Below are 20,117 nucleotides of genomic sequence, written 5' to 3'. Positions count from 1 at the left end.
CCTTACGCGGGGGAGCGCGCGTGCGTCCCGGGCCCGGGCGGCGCGCGTGCGCACAGGCGCGGAGGTCCGCCTCTGTGGTACGTCGTTGGCGGCCTGGGTGGGTGTTCGAGGATCGCCGTGCCCAGGGAACGCTCCGGTGTCTTTTTAAAAAACAAGACAGTAGGGCCTTGTCCGCGTGCCTCTCAGCGCGAGCAACCCGCGTGGGCGTGTCCGCCCCGAGCCCGCGGGTGAGCACGTGCGCCGGGAGGGCGGGCAGGGTCCGTGCGGCCGCTGCGCCCCACGGAACCCGTACCGCCCGGCCCCCCCGCGCCTGCGGTCCCCGCACCCCGCGAGGAGCCTGCCCGAGCCTGCCCTGCAGGAGACACAGCGTCTTTGGCCAGGGAACGGCGGGGCCGGACGGTTAACCGACGGCGACACCACCGTTCTCCCCGGCCTCACTCTTCCTGGGCCTCTGGGGTATGTATGCTTTCGTCTCGAGGACGGGAAGGGTGCTGCTGATTTGAAAACCGCAATTGAGGTTCTTGATCGTCTGCAAGAATTTTTATTTCCGGGAATGTTGGTCAACCCAGCATTAGAGAACATCGGTTAAGTGTGTGGTGATTGAGGCGCCTGCGGGGGCTCAGACGCTTAAGCGGCCGACTCGGGTTCCGCCCTTGTCATGCCCCGCATTGGGCTCTGTGCTAACAACTTGGAACCTGCTTGAGTTTCTCTCCCTCTCTCTGTCCCTCCCCTGCTGGCGCACACACTCTCAAAAATAAATAATGAACTTAAAAAATGTGGTGGTTACTTCTGACAAGCAGGCTTCTCCCAAGGCTGTGTAGACCGTGCCGGGGCTCCCTGGGCCTGGAGAGGAGTGGGGCTGGCTCCTGGTGTAGTTCCCTAAACTCCTGTCCCTGGGGGCAGTAAATCCAGGGAAAGGGTACCGATGCTAGAGCTGAGACAGCCCATGCCCAGGTCCCAATTCAGAAGGAGTCATTTCTTGTGGAAAGTGTCCAACCTGGGAGTGATTCGTAAGCTTCTTACGTTAATTGGTGCCAGGCAGCTACGTTAACTACTACCGTTACCTCTTTGAATCCACACGACCCCATGAGGTGGGCACAGTTCAAAGTGTGCCTCTGGGGTGGGGAAGTGTCCTTCCCAGCTCCCAGTCTTGCAGTTGTGGGGTGTGGGGTGGGCAGCAGAACTGAGAGGATCACCGCTGGGACTCCGATCCAAGCTCTTGATCCTTCACTGGCCCCAGACGAAAGAACTCCTCCCTCCTACCCCAAAGCGCTGCACTCCTTTCTCCTCCCAGCAAAAGAAGGGGTCACCACCAATAAAACGTCAAATCGGGGATGCCTGGCTGGCTCAGAGGGTAGAGGATATACAACCCTTGATCTCAGGGTCATGAGTTCAAGACCCACCTTGGGCATAGAGCTTACTTAAAAATATGAAAAAAAAAAAAAAAGTGACAAATGCTTGCTCCTCTGACCCACCCACTTCTCATGGGAAGCAGGGGGAGGGCAGAGGGCAGGCAGATGTCCTGCACACCTTTAATATCACTCACACGGATAAAGGGCAGAGATTGCTAATGCAAACCCATTTGGAAGATGCACCCCACCTACAGGTTTCGATCCCTTCCCTCCCCCACCTTGCTTTAAAGCATTTCAGCCAAGTCACTCTGGATTTCCTCAAGCACTCTGTAAAAACTCTAATTTTGTCAAATGACGGAAAATCGAGGGACACACAGCCTGAGAAAGCACATTCAGCTTTAGGGCTTTTTTTTTTTTTTTTAATTTTTTTTTATTTAAATAAGGAGAATTCTTTCATATGGAAAGAGCTAGTACAATCACATATTTGAAAGGAGAAACAATAGGTACTGATCGGAGGGAAAGGGCAAAGGGTGAGTGTGCCACCATGGCCTGCTGAATCCATGATTCCGTTTCCCATCCAAGGCAAAAGCTTCCCAGAAAACGTATAAACAAGCTGCACGTTACACCTTTAGCCATCGTCTGCCCTTTCAAATATCTGGTCTACATGAAAAGACAAAGAGAGGAAAGGCCAAAATAAAAACAAAAGGGAACAAAAACAAAACACAACCCTCTTAAGAACAACAACAAAAAACCCAAACCCTTTTACTACACAAGGCATGAAGTCAAAAGCTTAGAGTACAGTATCCCCTTTAAACAATGGAAGAAAGTCATCCACACAGAGCCTTAGTAGAAATTTCCACTCTGAGGCTTCCTAACATGCTGAACACAGGGTCCTGGGGACACGGTCCCCCAGCCAGGGTGGGGAAATGGTGAACAGCAAGATCAGATGCGCCTGAACATCACTAGCCAAATATGTGCTGGTGGTCCTGGAGGAGGGCATGGCTAGGGGACAGTGTCAGACCCCAACACTGAGCCACCCTGTCCCAGGTGAGCTCTGTCTTAGGTCCATCTCATTTTCAAGCAGGATGAGCTGGCTTTCCGGAAGTCTGTGTTTCCCATTCATCACAAACCATGACAAAGCAGAGGCACTCTGCAGTGTCCTCGGTTGTCAAAGGCCATTTCCAACTGACCTTCTAACCCAGGCTTGCTCTGCAAGAAGTGCAAAGGGACATACAGATTTGAGGGGCAACATGCAGCCGCTTGGTGGAGGGAAACAGAACAGCAGGGAGGGGCTTTACGGTTTGCCACACACTGCCTCGGTGGGCCGTCTCTGAACACGGCCGTGCAACCACGTGCACACCCTCGGCCTCCTTGGCTCTGAGCATCATTCACAAACCTCACCCACCATCCAGAAGGCAGATCCTGAAGACGGGAAGGCGAGGGCGTAGTTGGAGACCCGATGTCGACATTTAACAACAAGATACCCCAATATCCCCAGAAGTGGCTGGATGACCACAGCTTTGAACTCAACCAACCGATTTCTGAGTGTGTAGGTCCATCCTTTGTTTTCCCTCTTGAGGAACCCAGAGCCAGAAGTGTATGAATTCCAAGTTTGAAAACAAAAGTAAGGTGGATTAAAAAGGGGGAAGCAACAGTAAAGAAAACCAGACCAAATACAACTGGCAGAGAAGTTTTCAGTGGGTGAATGCCTCTCGGATACTCGACCCCACACTCTTGAGACTTCGCCCCGTTCAGTAGCTGGCACTGGACGGACGCTCCTGCAGGGTCGCCTGTTGCCGAGCAACGGGCTGCACCATCAATGGCCAAGGCCAAGCTGCCAGCATCAGAAGGGAGGCAAAGGTGCGGTGAGAGAGCTCCGACCCCTCCCCTCCCCCCAATCTCGGCAGCAGGAAAGCTAAGTGCTGGTCTTCACCTGTTCCCACCAAAGGCCCCACGGCATCCTGGCAGAGGCCTCTGCGTGGATTTACACTCTGAGGATGAGGGTTTGAAACCAAAATAAGACCCTAAGCCCCATTAACCTTGAGCGCGGTTCTAAAACCACATGAAAGGAAGAGATATTGCACCTTAAACACCTCTGCACTAAAAACTGCATTTCATCAGACCAAGGAAGGGACGGGACGTCGGGCAGGCCTCAGGTCTGCCCTCTGCCCCGAGTCCAATTTAAAATCTGCATCTTAGTGGGAAAGAGACGGCAGCTCGGGCACACGGAGGTGGTGAATGCACTGAACTTCACATGCAATTTCCTGGCCTTTCCTGCACAGAATAATTCAGACATTATATATAAATAGAGCAGTGAAACATTTACTGGTTTTCACCTAGACCTACAACATCAATACATATAAATAAATTCTAGTGTTTTGTTTTTTTTTTTTTTTTATTGGGGAGGGGGAGGAGAGAAAATACAAGGGTAGAGAGAAGGGCTGGAGAACAGGTGACCTTGTTTTTATTTTTTCTCAAAACAGGGAGGACTGTCACCCTGACGGCAGGTTTGCCTGCAGGGTACGTCTTGAGTGTGTAACAGCATCCACGACTGTTCTTTGAATTTCAAAACGAGAAAGCCTTTTTTTCCTTTTGACATACAACGTGCACCGGAATTAGGTGTGAGGGTGTGGCCGTGTTTCTAAGTGTACAGGTGAGCGAGGGTGGCTCCTGCGGGGGCAGGTGGTGGCAGAGGGGAGCTGTCGGCAGGGCGGCTGGTCACGGGGACAGCAGTCACACACTTGCAGGGGAGAGAAAGAGCAGGTGCGCACACGGGGGCGGTTGAGTGCGGGCAACTCCTCGAGCGAGCGGCCCTTCGAGAATGGACCTCAGAGTAAGCTAAGCTTCAGGCATGAAGGTGACCAGCTGGTAAGCGAGGTCTGAGGGTGGAGGCAGGAGGGGGAGCGCGGCAAGCTGCAGACTAAGCAACAGGGCGGCTTTCGGGAAAGCCGGCCTTCTCCGGGTGGGCCCCGCAAACGCCCGGCACCCTTGCGGGCAGGACGTGCCCCCGCTTCCTTAGAGCAGGGAACGGGGACAGGGAGTCGCGTGCACAGTTCCTGAGGCCCTGCCCTGCCCGGTTCTGCACTGAACATACAGCTCAGAGCCACAGGGTGTTGTTACACGTCTGTGGTGGCACTCAGGGTGGACTCTGCGGGGCACGTCCCCACTCACCGGCTGCTTGTCCTCTGAGCCAGATCCTCCCAGGAGCCGCCAGCGGGCTGGCTGGTTAGATGCTCTGCAGAGCACGTGCATTACTTGACATTTCCCTTCCCCTCTCCCTGGAATGACAAAACCTGGGACGATTTCCTTCTAGTTCTTATTTTAAGAAGAAACAACAAAAAACCAGCATAAAATGGCTCACACAAACAGTTTGCCAGAGGCATCGCTGCAGACTTAAGAGGCTGTCGTTTTCCCCCCGAGGCCGCCCCCAGGCTGCTGAGGAACAAGGGTCAGACCCTCAACCCTCCCTGCCCCGGGACCCTGCCCCAGTCGTCTGCAGAGACGGACACCCACTGCCCAGCTCCGGTGCCTCTGTCCCAACAACCCGGGTCTGCCTTGGGAGCCAAAAAAAAAAAAAGAAAGAAAGAAAGAAAGAGAAAAAAGAAAGGGATCCCTCCCAGCAGCCTTGCAAGCCACACGCCTCTGCCGCAGACCCAGTCAGACAACCGTCCGTGCGCCCCTGTCCCCACGAGAAGGGGCCTCACGATCTCCAGGGACGAGCTGGGTGAAAGATGGCAGGACAGGAAGATCCAGACAAGAGACAGGCTCAGGAAGAAAAGAGGAGGGCATGTCACGGAAGGCTTCGAGAAGGGCGTGCGGGTCAGACAGCAGCCCCCAGGTGCTAGAGCCCTAGACGCGGAGGCGCCGCGGGGCCCGCGGTGCGGTCAGCTCGCACCGTCCGGGTCACGCCGGAAAACGCCGGTGACTGTGTATCTCCGTGGTTTACCTCAGGTGCCCCGGGGTCAGCATGTCCACCGGCCGTAGAAGGGTCCAGGACAGAAACTCTGTGTAATTCCTACGCTAAAATCGTCATCAGCTTCACTAGGCTGTCCCTACACTCCAGGGGTCCTCAGGCCAGGGGCGAGAATCCAGCCGTGACACCGACCCGCCTCCCCTGTCTCGCTCGCTGCTCCCAAGCAGGCAGCCGCCCCCGGCACGGCCCGGCACCGATTCACCGACGGAGGAAGCACAGGGGGTGGGGGGCGCCCGCCTGCGTCAGGTGTTAAGGGATCGCAGCGACGGACCAGCGGAGCGGCAGACGCGGTTAAGGGTAGGACCGGAACAGGAGGAGGTGAGGGAGAGGACGGCAAAGTAGAAAAGTTCAGCTACGCAGACATAGCTTGTGTTTTTGTTTTTCTTTTCCTTCCGCCTTTGTAAAAACTTCAGCTGCTTTTTACAACAGAAAGCCTCCAACTACAATGGCCCTGCTGACAAACCACTGTGCCTGGGGCCGGGAAGGCTGGGGACCCAGCGGCGGAGCGGGGTGGGGGTGGGGGGGGCGAGCTCATCTGTACTGCACAAAGGTGGGAGTCACTCCACAGTCACGGTGGAAAGGAGGCGGGGACGACATGGGGTCGGGGTCGTTTGCTTGCTTGCTTGTTTCGTATTAAAGCGAGCAGGTCAACGTCACGTATCCACGGGGGCAAGCCGGTTGGACGATGGAGCTCTCAGGAGTGGAGAAGAGAAGGGAGGTCTCTCAGTCCGGGCCGGGTGGTTGCACGGTGGATCTGGTGAGATGTCAAGGCCGAGCGGGGGCCCTGGCCTCAAGGCGGGGGGGCGAGGCGTGGCCAAGCACCTTCAGGCCTTGCTCTCCTCCACTTTGACCGCCCGAGGCTTGATTGCTCCGGTTCTCTTCATCTGGGAGGCGGCCGAGGGGGCCTCCTGAAGTTTCACAGCTCCCAAGCTGGGTTTTTCATCCACTCGTTGTTTGGCCTTTGGACAGATGAATGGGGACAAAGACAGTTACCCTTCCGTAGAAACACCGGTCTGGATACACAGCCCCCACCGCCCCCTGACTGCTTCTGAGTCACAGAGAAAAGCCACCCTAAGAAGCCCATCCTTTGGTGGAAGGACCGGACTGAGAAGGAACTGGCACGAGTAGGAAGGACGCTGGCGTGAGATGCTCTCTCCCCTCCCACGGGTGCTGAGGGCGGTGATTCGGAGAGGCAGGAAGAGGCTGGGTCCTCCGGGAAGCATTCTGCGATGCCCACGGGCCTCTGAAGGAGCAGCACTTCCCAGGCCGACCCGAGAGACCTTTTCAAATCCGTGCCCCCCGTGCCCCAAGGGTAAAAGGCCCCCGACCAGATCCAAGTGCACCCCACGAGTCGGAACTCCCGGATGTTTGCCGAGGGGCACGGGGCCACTAGGTGGACTTGGTCCTCCCCAATCTTGGACCTCCCCCGTCTCCCGCTCCGTGGAGACCTTTCCCCAGGACCCTAGTATGCCCTCGAGATTCCCAGCCAGGGTCCCACTGACCTGCAGCTCTGCGCAGTGGACGGGTCACAGAGCGGCCAGCCTCGACTCTGCCCCCCCCCCCGCCCCCCCCCGGGGTGCAAACTCTGGAAGAAAGCTTTAGCAGCTCAGTTCAAGCAATTCAAGGAGCGACCCTCCAGGGAACCAATCAAACTTCCACCTCCACCAGCCAGGAATGCGGTTCTAGTAAAAAACCACGCCTGATGCGTAGGAGCTCTGGAGCCCCATCGCGTTTTAGAGCAGTAGCCGAGAACGGTGCCTGAAGGCAGAGACCCTGAGAAACCCCTTCTGTCACAGAATGGGAAGGCGTCGTTCCACGTGTAATCCCACCCAGCCAAGACAGAGACGAGACACAGCACTTACTGGAGCCGGCACGCGCACGCACACACGCGCACACACGCACATGCACACACACGCGGCTTCTAGAGCTGACCCACAGACCTAACCGAGTCCCAGCGCCTTCACAGCCCAAATCGCTGTGGAAGGAGAGTCCACCTTCTGGCACCACCTCGTCAGAGGAATCCGCATCCTCCCTTCTCTGCAGGACAAGGAAGGATCCAGACGCCCGTCAAGAGGAGAAATGCCTTCGCCAGGAGGGACTCAGGCTGCCGGCTGCCGGCTCCCGGCGCCACACTCTAAGCGCTTAGGGCACGTCTCTCTTTATAAGAGGAGCACTCAAATGGGTTGGACACAGTCCCTTCTCTTTTGGCGCCTGGAGATGGGCCTAAGCGTCCGGGGCTGGAAGGTCTGGAAAGCCATCTTCTACCTGTTGAACGTAGTGTCCCTGCACAGAGCCCATGTTAACTGCTGATCCAGAGGGCTTCCCACTGGGGCTAGCAGAGCTAGGCCTGAAAAAACCAAAGGCAGGGGGTGAGAACACGCGCGTCGCCAGACAATGGAGTCAAGCCTAGCACACAGCGCGGCCCTGGCTCGGGCGGCACCCTCTCCGACAGAGGAAAGCCAAGACCTCGGACAGCCAGAGTGCAGAGGGTGCCGGGGCGGCTCACGCAGACGCACCCGAGGGCACAGAGGCCGAGGCCCCTGCCGTGGGCAGACACTGACCAGACGGGTGGACGGGCACCGACCGTCTCTCAGGGTTTGGGGGGTTTGGGCCAATGGGATTCTGTGACCCAGACACACGGTCTATGCAGCTGACTTAAGGGCGGTGCGGAGTATTTTCTTAGGTTTTCAATTTTGTATACGATGGGGGTGGGAGGGGCGGAAAGGGAAACCAAGAGCAACAAAAATCTTTCAGGACGTCTTTCTGAATGTGTTCCACTGACTGGACAATCCGTTCTCGTGGACGCTAATTACATGCCACGTGGAGAAAAAGAGTCTGTGGTCAAAAGCTTGAGAAGTGCTATGTGCTGAGTTTGTCAGGACCCGCGATGGTGGGGGTACCTAGACCCCTCTCGTGCTGAGGAGCATGACCCCCCAATAAGCACGTCCAAGGACCTGACCGGAGGGCCCTTTTGTGGCAGGACGTGCCTCAGAAGCTCTGCGTCCAGAAAACATGGGAAACACTGCTCTGTGAAAATATACCAATTTTCCCAACCCCAGTAACATGCCGACCGAACAAAGGCTATCCGTTAATGTTTATGTTTTCTACATAGTCTTTCTCCAAAGAGTTGGCTGCTGCCATTCTTATGCTAAATAGACACGGACGACTCCTGTTATGTGAGTTTCCGTGTTCTGGTTTGTCTCTGTCCTTGGATGCGGCTAAATGCCACCTGTGGCAGCCACGGAGACACAGCATCTGTTCATCTGCGAAGCTTCCTCTAGTCCAAACTACGCTCACTGTTCTGTGTGGCTGTCTGGCTGCACCTTTCCTACAGTTCTGTTGTTTTGACCTTTGTGAAAAATATGGTTGGGGAACAAAACAAATAAACAAAAATAAGTGAAGCCAAGAGAATAAAAGAAGAACAGAAAAGATGATGAAATGGGGAAAAGGTCACAAAAAACGCCTTTCTCTGGAAATGTGGAAGTATGGAATGACCAGACGGACGGGACAGAGGAGAAACGCAGCCTCGACACTCCAGGAGCGACAGGGCAGCGTGGCCACGGCACGAAGACTCGAGATGGCGACCTGATGTGCAACAGCGTTCCCTTCAAGGGGCCCGGGCCGCCCCGGAACCGGGCTGCTAACCTCTCACAGGGCAAGGGTGCTGCGAGCCGTGCGCGTCTGTTCTCCCCACCCCCTGCCCTGCAAGCCCGAGGGCTCTCCAGGCTTCTCCCACATGAGACAAGAGTTGGCTGCACCCACCCGTGGGCCCCACGCCACAGCATGCTGCCTCCCGTCCCCGCACACTTCTCCTCAGGGGCGAGCAGGTCAGCGAACCACTGGTTCTGCCACTTTCTAGTAGAAGGAATTCAGCACAGGGATTCACACAAAGCCACCTCCAGATCCAGCTAAGTAAGGGACCCGAGGCAGCTATTGGAGGCAGAGACCGAGGCCAAGGACGCAAAGAGAAGGTGCCGGTCCGCGCTGTGGGAGGCACGGACGCCCCTGTGAGGCCAGCAGCCACCGGCCTGGCAGGGCCAGAGGCTCGGTGCAGGGGACAGGCAGCCCTGAGGAAAGGGAATTCTCCCCGCCTTCCAGGGCGTGTACCTTCCTGGCCAGTAAATCCTTTGTAAAATCTGGTGAGAAAGCTGTGAGCAGTCGGGATGGGCCTCACACTAGTAAAACATCCGTTGTTCCTTTTCCTACCTTTCCAGAAAGCTCTCCCAAACCAGAGCATTTTATTATGACGATTAAAGGCAAACTGCTCTGACAGTTCCTGATTTCTCCATGGTTAACTAAAACAGGAGTGTGTCCCAGCACTGAAACTTCAAGGTGACACGTGGCCTCCAAGGGGACCCAGCCTCAGGGCCCTTTCGGGGCTCTCCCTGGTCCCCTAGGACTCGCCAGCACCACTGAGTCGCATCTAGACCAAGTACTCGGCGATGCAGCATCCGACTCCCAGGGCATTTCTTTACCTGTAAGTCTGCGGCGATGGCACGGAGCCTCCTGAAGGAACATTCTGTTTACTGTCGGCAAAGTGGAAGCCCTTCATCTCCATCTGAGAGGACTAAAGACACCAAGAAGGAATGAGGGGTCACTCGATGGCCCTGGAGACACCTGGCCCTCACTGAACCGCCCGTGCAGAGCCGATGAGGACTTCTGCGGACAGAGGAATTCTCTAAAGAAACGCGTACTCCCCTGCCCCCCAGTCTAGGCTCAGGAGGCGGCTTCTTGAAGTGGGAACTGTACTCTGTGTTTCTGTTTTTTTGAAGTGCAGTGGGGAGACAGGACTGTGCGTCACCACCGGGACGGCCATCAGCAGAGCCCAGGCCAGACACATTTTCTGGGGATCTGGGGGACCGGTCTCTGAAATGGCCCCACAGCGGCTCCACAGGCCGAAGGGCCCAAGCATCAGCATCAGCTACCACACTCCTCCCCTCTGCTCTGGGCCTTGGTTCCCATCGCTAGCTTACACGGGAACCAAGGGGGGCCCGCCATGGGGTTCCCCACGAGCAGGAAACCAGTGGTCTGGTGAGGCCAAGAGCTTGCCCCTCACCTAGACCTCTGGCACTTTCTGCCACAACAGTGGTTCCTGACTAGCTAGTAAGGGTTCTCCCCAGGACGCGACAGGATGAAGTCATCCTTACCTCTCTGCTGGTGTTAAGGACCGAAGGCTGGGACCCAGGTGGAAGGATTCGTCGGGGAGCCCCGACGGAGAGGCTCTGCCCCTGTGGCAGCTGGATGGACTGTGGCAGAATCAGGGGCTGCTGCCCGGAGCCGTACCGAGGCAGAGGCAGCTGGGAGCCAGGCAGCGGCATCGTCAGCTGCTGGATGACAGGGACAGTCAAGAGGAGGCATGGATGTTGGGGAGAAAGCCACAGACTACTGGTCACACCTGCCCCCAAGAGCAAACACAGATTATGCTTCAGGTTCTCGTTTCCAGACAGCTAAAGAGAGGCCTCTGCACAACCATAGGTTCTGGGTTTCTGTTCGAGCACACCCTCTGAGGGAGGGGCAGGTCTGATCGCCAGAACAAGGCAGGGGGTGAAGATAAGCCCAAGGCCATGCACGCGGCTCCTCTCTTGGGCTGCAAGAGCCACGTGCACCCCAGACCTTCTTGCTCGCACCCAGCAAGGGTCCGCTCAGTGCACGTTACGTGCCGGGGAAGCACCAGGACATGGTCAGACCAGGGAGCGGCAAGGACCCAGCATGTGGAATGTGGGCAGCAAACCAAACCCCATGTGTGTGGGGGATGGGGAAGAGGAAGGGAAGGTCAGGAAGGCTTCTTAGGAAGCAACGTCCAAGCGAGCCCCCAGAGACGAAAGCTGTGTGGATGTGTATCTTTGGCCTCTTTTGTGCAGCACAAAAAGGCAAAACTCCTCTGTTGCTTTGCTATTGCTCTAACGGTGATACAAAACAAGACACAACTGGGTTCTGGGGTTCTGGGGTTCAGGGGTTCTGGAACTGAACTGGAGACTCTGGATCCTTCTGAAGGCTGTTATATCAGAAGAAAGTGGGGGCGGTGGGGGGGGTGACAGGGAGGAGAGGGGCCTGGAGACTCGGGACTGGCGCAAGGAAGCCACTTGTCGTCTCTCAGTCACTTTCCTCTTCACCCCCTGCGTTGAGTCCACAGTGGAGGGTCAGAAGGATCTATTGGAATTGCATCACTGAGACGAGCAGCAGCCAGAGCCTCCAGACCCCAGGCTCCTCCCTGCACACGGCAGGGAGCGGGACGAGGAGGAGGACAGCGCTGTATCTCAGGAGACTTGTGTTCCGGGGGCACCCTGGCTGGTGTGTGGAGAACAGACTGTCAGGCCCAAGAGCAGGGGCGGGAGATCAGGGAGGAGCCCCCACGGGAGCCTGGATGGGGAGGAAGGTGGAGGGCGGGGATGAGGCATGGCTGGATTCGGAATGCTTTCCACAGGTAGGGCCAACAGGACCCCTGTGGAAGGATCAGAGGAGGCGCAAGGGGAAGCGGGGACCTACAGGGGACACGGACACGACAGCCAGGAGGACCGGGAGAACTCAGGTCTTGGACACGGTGCCAGCACGTGTCACGCAGGAGATGCCGCAAGACGCCAGAGCAGAGGCGACGCGTAACCCACAGGCTGGAGAACACAGCTGGGGGCACCAGGAAGACAGTCTGGATGGGACGCAGAGCCACAGGGCTAGACAGGGGTTGGAGAGCAGAGCCCGTGGGACACGGAGAAACCACAGACCAGGAGGGTTTCGCCAGGATGGTGCCCGTGAACTGAGCGAAGGACAGGACTCTGGGGGAACGAGCATCTCTGGGTCAAGTGTGGCCGACGGGGCAGCAGGACGAGAGCAAAGAATAACCATTGGGAACTGATGCGTGTGCTTACACAATTTTGTTGGTTTTTTTTTTTTTTTTTTTTGAAAGGAGGAACAATAGGGTTGTCTGGGAATAATCCGGAGGACCCTTCTCCCCAGAGGGTGGCCCTGCGAGCAGCTCGTCTGTGTGCTGACGGGACATGTGCTGTAGGAGCGAGCAGGAGGCTGGCTGGAAGGGACGGGGGGTGAGGGGGCCTCTCCCGGGCACGACTAGCCCACCCTGGTGGCAGGAGACCCGACACGAGATCTTGTTTCTCTAGGGACACCGTAAGCAAGATGCAGGCGGGTGGAAGGTGGTGAGGAGGAAGCTGCAAGTCAGGAGCGGGTGCTGGGGCGGCGGGGAGGGACCGGGCCTGAGCGCGGCTGCCGGCGTGCAGCCGCAGGTGGTCTGAGCGGGGCTGGTGTTCTCCTGGCACAGACGGTTGTGCAAAGGTGGGACTGGACTCCACCAAGGTGGAAACACTGCAGGGGGGCCCAGAGAAGAGAAGAAGTGAGCAGAGAAGGAAGTGAGCCCATAGGGGGAAGGTGATAAAAAGGTGGCTGGAGCCGGGTGGCTAGAGGGAAAGAGCTAAGAAAGCAGAGGCGGTGACTGGGTAGACCCTTAATCTTGAGATAAAGAAAGAGGTACAGTTTCTAGCAGTGACCGATCCAGACAGGATCATGGGCACAGAGGACCGGTGGCGGCAACGGGGCCTGTGCATACACAGACGGCGTATCATCTACGCGGACGTCGAAACCACCAGCAGCTGTAACAGGACAGAGACTGGACCTGGGGCCAGGTCGCAGAGACTGGACCAGGGGCCAAAGGAGGAGAGGGGTGACCCCCGAAGGTGTCTGATATTGCGGACGGTCACGGGAGAGGACGACATGAAGCCAAATGCTAGATTCAAAATATGGACTCACAGCAACACGGAGGCCAGTGCGGTAGTCAACACCATGGGCTCCAGAGCTGGGGTTTCAGGGAGAAGGGAGGGACAGCGGTCTAGAAGCATCGGTGGGAATGCCAGGAGGACGCGCACACCTCATCTCCAAGCCCCCCCAGGATGAGGGCAGGAGAGAAGCCGCGGGAGAAGCAGCACTCTTGGGATAGGCACATGAGGTGGGAGACCTGGCCCCAGTTCTAGCAGCCCGAGGACCAGTCCCAATGGTCGCAAACAGCATGTAAGTCAGCACGCAGCGAGAGGCAGATACGAGGGAGAAAGCCGTGGTGAAAGAAAAAAGCCCAGTGTTTTGGGTGAGAGGGGCTGAATTCCTGACCTGTGGAAGCTGGGAGTCCAACAGCTGCGAGGCACCCAGGCCAGCAGCCTGGCCGAGCTGGCCCTCGTAGACCAGGGCTTGGTTTCCGCTCATGGGCTGGTAGGGGGAGCCGGACTGGGGCTTCACCATCTCCAAGGGCTGCATGCCTGGGAAGGCCGAGTAGGGAGGCTTCAGGGCCGTGCCTCCAGAGAGGATCATGGTGCTGGGCGGTGACAGGCTGGGGTGCATGTACACCTGAGATCTGCAAAAGCCAGACAGATAGTGGGTCGGGTGCAGGACTACACCAGGGGGTCTCAAATGAGGGCACACCCCACCATCCCCCAGAGGGCTTGCTAAAACCCACACTGCTGGCCTCCCCCTCAGAGTTTCTGACTCAGAAGGGCCTGGGACAGAGCCTGAGGATTTGCATTTATGACAAGCTCCTAGATGGTGCTGACGCTGCAGGTCTAGAGACCACAGTCTGAGCATCACTCGATTACACGAGCGAAATCATCCAGGCTGTACAAGGCACAGGAAAACCCAGTGGATGCCAAAAGCACAGGACCTCAGATGTGTGGGAAGAGCCCACCGAGGGTGGTGGGAGATGGGAAGAGGAGGAGGGGCTCAGGAGGGGCAGGATGACAGGGAAAGGAAAAACAAGGCCAACCATCGAATGTTATCAAGCCCACGGCAGCTCCTGCAGCAGGTTAATAATGACCCTGCGGTGCCGAGACCACCACACCCCCGACCCACCGCCAAGCAGAGAATTGTGGAGCGGAAACAGTCCAGAGGGGCACATCCACGGGCTGCGGGGGCCTGAGCTTCTGGCTGCACCTCACCTGAAGGGCTGTAAGGAGCTGAAGATCTCCTGAGACTGGGAGACGGGGAGCCCGCCCCTCAGTCCAAGCTGGGCCTGAGCCTGCAGAGACGTGTGAAGGGAAATCGGGATCTGCTGGGCAGCGGCAGCCTGTGGTGGGAAGCCAGGCAGGTAACCGCAGTGCCCTCCAGGGTGGGTGTCTGCCCCCCCGCCACACCCCCTGCTCCACGCAGCAGCTCAAACACTGCCCCAAATGCAAACTGGAGCATGGCCTTCCGGTGCTTTCCTTGCTCTTGGGGAAAAGGCAAAACCTGGGTATCAACCCCAAACCATGATTTCCTACATTGGGTTCTATACAACAGCAAGAACGAATTCTGGCTACAGCTGTCCACAGAGGTGCATTTCAGCATGCACCTGTCAACGGGAAACAGACACGAAAACTACATTCAGTATGATCCGGTTAGGTGAACATCGATACATCATAAATCTCAACAACGTAATGTTTAAGAACATGTTTCATAAAGAGATCAGGACAGGCCAAGTCCTCTGTCCTCTGTCCCCAAATCTACTTCTGCCCAAGGGCCCCACCATCCAGGCACACAGGTCCATGGGGTGCCAGACCATCAAAGGCCCCGCACCAGGTTCAGGAGGGAGACTTCCAGAACTCTGCCCCTTGCAGCACAGAAAATACGCCCATCCTGCACGAAAACAAACACCTGCACATTTCTAAAACTACCTCTTTCTAACGCATCCATGCCTGGGAGTCTAGGCCTTTCTTCTCTTCATCAGAAGGATACCTGATACCAAAGGATACCAAAGAGAATTCCATTTCAGCTAATTCCCCAGCTAGGACACAGGAAGAACTGACAGAGGGGATCTAGGAGTCTAGAGTGCCAAGCTCCATTCCTCTTCCCTGCCTCTCCTGTGTTCATTCACCAAACATTTCCTGCCTGCTAGGATGGGCTGGGTGCTGGGCGGTCCACGTGAGGGGACACAGAAACAAGACAGTACACAAGTCGAGAAGGGAAGTTAATTCCACCGTGTGCTGCATCCCCATCCCCCACGGGGCCACCTGTCCGGCTGTCATCACCTGCTGGTAACTCTGCTGCTGAGGTATCGTCTGAGGAACCAGCCGAGGCTGACCTGCAAACACGTGGCCGTCCAGGTACAGAGGTGGCAAGTGGCTGCCTGCAAACAGAACCCGAGAGCAGACAGGACAGGGTCAAGCCTCACCCCTCCTGAACGTCCACGCACGCACACTCTCCTGGGGAATCAGTGGGAGGGACGGAGTGTGTGCAGAGCCTGCTCGGTCCCCTGCTGCTGGCCCTGCGCCCCACAGCCCCACACTTGCTCGCCCCCAGGGGAACGCGGGCCCAGGGGGGTGGACAACTGACCTCGCTCACCAGACCCCGGGCCCACTGAACCACACCCTGGGGAGGGGCTCCACTGCAGCTCAGGCAGCCCTGGTCTCAGCCCCTACTCCTGTCTCCCTGCACGGAGTCCACGGTGGAGAGCAGGACGGTCCACTGGAAATGCGTCGAGACCCTGGCAGCTGGGCCCTCAAAACCCCTGCCCTCTCCCTTGGGGGCACCAACACAGCGGTCTACCACTGATGGGCCACCTGCGAGGGCTTGGCCGACACGAAGCACTTTGCAGGTTGACTCTGTGTCACGAGCTAACAGCCCAGAGAGAGCCAGGTGTATCTCACAGAGGAAGGAAGGGGCCGTGGCCCGGAGGGCTGAGCCACTCGAAGGCGGAGAGGACACGGCCCCTGCATGTGACCCGGCTCTGACTCCAAGCCCTGTCTCTGCTTGCCCCTGGTCTGCTTCCCACACCACAGAAGGGACGCAGGGTAGAGGGGAGGGCCAGGGGTCTGTAGCACCTGGGAGGCCAGGACCACCCGGTCCATCAACAAGCCCCTACTTTTGCACACTCAAGTCAGGGTAGGGGGAGGCGCTCAGGGCCGGCACCACTTTTCTCCTGACGGCGAAGGGAGCCTCCCTGAGCTGGTTCAGGTGAGGGAGGAGATACCTGGAAGAGAAGCAGAGGGTGCTACGGAGGCCACGGGCATGGGCGGCATGGAAACTCCGCCGAACGAGCTGTAGCTGACGCCGTTGGAGGCGCCCACAGAGGACGGGGGCTGGATTCCCGAGCCCGCGCCTCCCGGGGAGCTCTGCTCTGGCAAACTGGGTGAATTTTCCCAAGCCTTGCGTGCGGACTCCATCTGGAAAGCAAGGGGAGGGAAGAATTACTTCCAAGAAGGCGGGGGACGGCACAGATCGAGGCCCCAGGATGGGCGGGCGGGCGGGGCTGCGTGCTCCAGCCCTCGGCAAGCTAAGGCGCCCCGCAGCCTTCGCCTAGCGCCGGCCTGGCGTTACCTTCAGGGTGAGGTCGGCGGTGGGGAAGGACATTTGGGAGAGGCCGATGGCCCTCTGGATGTGATGATCACGCCGGAGGATGGGAATACTTTGTGTTAACCCAGCCTGGAAGGGGAAAGGAGACCATGGAACACGACAGGCACAGGGCCAACATGACAGCAGAGCAAAACGCACCTTTGGTTTTGCCCGCGGGCGCTCAAGACCCCTACGGTGAACCTGCCGGGAGCAGACACCCAAGCTGATCTGCTCCGGTCGGTGGTCTTCCCCGATTCCCTCAACAGAAGTCTGTGGAGAGCCACCTGCACACCCACAGCCCACGGAGCACTCGGGCAGGGGCGGCCGCGCCAGGCACAACGACGGGCTGCCAGCACAGAGGCGCCGACGCCTGGCGTGGAGACCCCCAGGTCCCGTCTCCGCCCCCCACCAGAAACTGAACGAGGTCCCTGGTAACGTTTCTTCACACATGTGGCCAACAGACCCTCCCATGTGTGCCCAGTGCCCCTCAGCGTATCAGAGGGATTCTGAGTAAACACGTTGGTTTATCCCAGCACTACCAAACATACGTAACCACAGAACGTCAAATAACCGGGACCTGAGAAGTTCGGTTTTCCCGTGGTAAGGTCACAAAACCGGGGCACAGGACGTTTACACAACATGCCCGAGGACACGTAACCAGCTAGAGAACGCGTTGTGCCGCGCACCCAGGCCTGACCCCAAAGCTGGTGTTGGCCCCCTCCTCTGGCTTCAGAGCCCCCCAGAAGCCTTGCTCCTTTCTCTCCAGGGCCTGCCAGCACAAGAAACGGGGGGAAACACACACTCACGTTACTGGCCAAGGCATCCTGAAGTTTGACGACCGGATTCCCTGCGGGCCCAGAGGCAGAGCCAGGTGGCAAGCTGAAATCCGAGTCCTGAAGAGAAGGAAGAGCTCACTGAAATCATCTGCCCGCTTTTCAGAAGAGGCACACATTAATTCGATCCAGTCTCCAAGACTCAAGAAATCTAGTGGGCAGCGTCCACCAGATAGCACCCAAAAAAGGACGCCACCCCGTGACCCTCCCTCCGTGCTCCCTGCCTGTGCCCACTGGCCAATCCCGAAAGAGACAGTGAAGATCACTGGTCTGCCCAGCCTGAGAACCTGGCTGGTGTCAGAATAATCTAGAAGGCAGCTCAGTGGCACCTGCCTCATCCTGCAGGCTGACACACTCCCCCAGAGACCTGCTCAGCTTCTGTCCCCCGGCTCTTTCTAGGTGACGGCCCCGTCTCAGCACCTCCCCTCCCTCTCCAAGTTCAAAACCACGGGGGACTTGTGAGGGGGGTTGGGGGGTGGGAAAGAAACACATCCAAGCCTCACTTTTGGATTGACTCCAAATTCAATGGGCGGCACCGGCAGCACAGAGTCCACGTGAATCTCCACCCCGTTAACGGGCGGGACGACGGCTCCCTGCAGCCGCTCGGCCCCCTCTGAGCCCTTCCTGTTTTTCAGAGAGCGCTCATTGCCAATGGGTCCCGGTCTGTGCTCCTTGCTCTGTCCTGAGCCTTGATCCGAGTCCTTGATAGAAAACCAGAGATGCTGAGAAACACGGGCTGGAAGGACCCCAGTCCCCAGCTTCTGAGCACCAGGAAGAGGGGAGAAGACCAGGGACGGCAGTCCCCTGCCCCGGCCCAGGCCTCCGTGGAGGGACTTCCAGCTGACCTTTGGATCGGGCTGCTTCTGGGCCTGCTCCTTGTGGCCGTCAGCCTTGGGCTCCAGGCCAGGCCCGTTCATGTCCTCCGGCTTCAGAGTGCCATACGGGGAGCTGCGCTGGGAGGATGTTGCAGACGACTCCCGAGACTCCGCGCTCAGGTCAACGCCGCTATCCCCCTGGCTGCTCTTAAAACCCTGCTGTGCGAGGCACAAAACGGGTGAGAACCCTGACCCCCAAACTCCAACACGGGACTGCCCAGGAAGTGGGACCAAGTGCGTGGCTGAGACACACCCCCGTAAGCCTGTCCTCTTTAGCCCCGTCCTGACTTGGGCCCCGACCCGCCAACAGTACCCAGCAACTGAAGACGCGATCAAAAAAAACCACGATATGCAATGGGCGCCAGGGATGGGGCCGCCAAGCTCATTCCCTTGTGGCCAGGTCAGACAGGGCCTGACTGCCACCACGGGCCCGGTCGCCCACCCTCCCCAGAAGTCAGGAACAAAGACCAGCGCCAAGCCAGGGCCGGTGGAATCAGGCTCTGGGCCGGGCTCATCGGCTCGGCGAGGAAGAGCTGGGCTGGGCAAGGGTGCACGAGGCCCAGGACGAGCCGGCCGTGGGGGCGGCGGGCTCGCGCGCTGCCCGCGGGCGGCTCAGTGGTCACTCACCTCGGCGGAGCCAGGCTCGGCGCTGTTGAAGGCAGTTGCGGCTTTAGTCCAGGAGTCGCTGGCCGGGGCCTGGACGGGGAGGGCTGCCCGAGGGCGCAAGACAGAGAGTCAGGGCCGCGCAGGGGAACCGCCTGGCTGGCGCAGCCCCTCCCAGCTCTCCTGCCCCATGCAGGGCACTGGAGCTGCTCTGGTAGCTTCACCCGACTTCCCAACATCCTCACACTCCAAGAAGCGTGCTTCCCTTTACTTCATCCGCTACTTGCTCTGGAAGGCACGCCAGCAACTTCTCGTTCACGTCCGTGAGAAAGCTGTACCGCTACTCCGTGTACTGACGTGGTCTTAATCTTAAGCCGACTGTTCACTTCTACGAGCCTGGCAGCTTCACAGAGTCTCTCGAGGATCTAGGCTGGTACTACTCAACCTCTGTTAGCTCGAGGACCACTCCAGGACTCCCACCAAAGCCGCAGAGCCTGCGTATGTACGCAAACCCGACATGCTATTTTCAGAGCCAGGGACCCTCTGAAGCCGTGCGCGCGCCCCCAGGCTGAGCGGCCGGTGAGGCGGGTCCTGGCGGTAAAGGCCCGAGGGCAGGGGCTGGCGTCCAGCCTGCTCCGAGCGACAACCTGGGAGGTTATCTGAGGACATTCGGAGTGTGATACCCTGCTCACGTGTGCTACCAAATCAACTCACAGCCATATTTTATGAAGAGAAGATCATACTTTGAATCAGAGTTGAACGTCGTCCAGTGTTATTTGTAACATGTTGGAACCTAGGTTTTAGCCCGGAACGTGACAGGCCAGGAGGGAAGATTCAAAGAATCAACACCTAGGACCCAGAATTTTGAGTGTCTGTCATGTGGCTCTGGGATCACGTCACTGCACTCCAGGGTCCTCGGCTACTTTGTTTAACACACCGGAAATGGATAATTTCTCTAGGCTCCCCTGTGAAGCATCATGCTTTTCTTCACCTGTGTACTCTCCAGGGCTCTGCCTCAAGCAGGCATTAATGAAGAATCTGCTCGATTAACATGGTTTTGTATCTCAGGAACACCTGGGTGGCTCGGTCGGTCGGGTGTCCGACTTCGGCGCAGGTCATGATCTCACAGCTCGTGAGTTCAGGCCCCACGTCCGGCTCACGCTGTCAACGCAGAGCCTGCTTC

General features: G+C 57.9%; 1 protein-coding gene and 1 non-coding gene across 13 annotated transcripts in view; both read right to left on the bottom strand.

The window, feature by feature from the left end:
- Positions 1-3,728: 3,728 nt before the first annotated feature.
- The window catches only part of PRRC2B (proline rich coiled-coil 2B), an 87,555-nt gene continuing 71,166 nt past the window's right edge, over positions 3,729-20,117 (bottom strand). For 5 of the 12 annotated variants that reach the window (XM_078436338.2, XM_081790962.1, XM_081790964.1 and 2 more), the window contains 13 exons: positions 18,959-19,041; positions 18,302-18,490; positions 17,960-18,157; positions 17,430-17,516; positions 16,609-16,713; positions 16,262-16,454; positions 15,321-15,418; positions 14,253-14,380; positions 13,435-13,675; positions 10,473-10,652; positions 9,801-9,892; positions 7,591-7,672; positions 3,729-6,284 (listed from right to left, as the gene is read on the bottom strand). In XM_078436338.2, coding sequence (XP_078292464.2) covers positions 6,150-6,284; positions 7,591-7,672; positions 9,801-9,892; positions 10,473-10,652; positions 13,435-13,675; positions 14,253-14,380; positions 15,321-15,418; positions 16,262-16,454; positions 16,609-16,713; positions 17,430-17,516; positions 17,960-18,157; positions 18,302-18,490; positions 18,959-19,041 — 1,811 coding nt within the window. In that variant the 3' untranslated portion in view covers positions 3,729-6,149. Of the gene's footprint in view, positions 6,285-7,590; positions 7,673-9,800; positions 9,893-10,472; positions 10,653-13,434; positions 13,676-14,252; positions 14,381-14,439; positions 15,028-15,320; positions 15,419-16,261; positions 16,455-16,608; positions 16,714-17,429; positions 17,517-17,959; positions 18,158-18,301; positions 18,491-18,958; positions 19,042-20,117 lie in introns of those variants that run through there. The other 7 variants (XM_078436339.2, XM_078436340.2, XM_078436341.2 and 4 more) reach the window with 7 other exon arrangements.
- LOC132663958 (small nucleolar RNA SNORD62) lies at positions 11,415-11,498 on the bottom strand. The gene has a single exon (XR_009603345.1). It is a non-coding gene; the product is annotated as a small nucleolar RNA SNORD62 (small nucleolar RNA).

Source organism: Panthera onca, chromosome D4, assembly GCF_046562875.1.
Source record: "Panthera onca isolate mPanOnc1 chromosome D4, mPanOnc1 haplotype 2, whole genome shotgun sequence".
NCBI lineage: Eukaryota > Metazoa > Chordata > Mammalia > Carnivora > Felidae > Panthera > Panthera onca.
The sequence above is the reverse complement of the archived record's forward strand: the minus strand, read 5'-3'. Positions and strand labels throughout refer to the sequence as shown.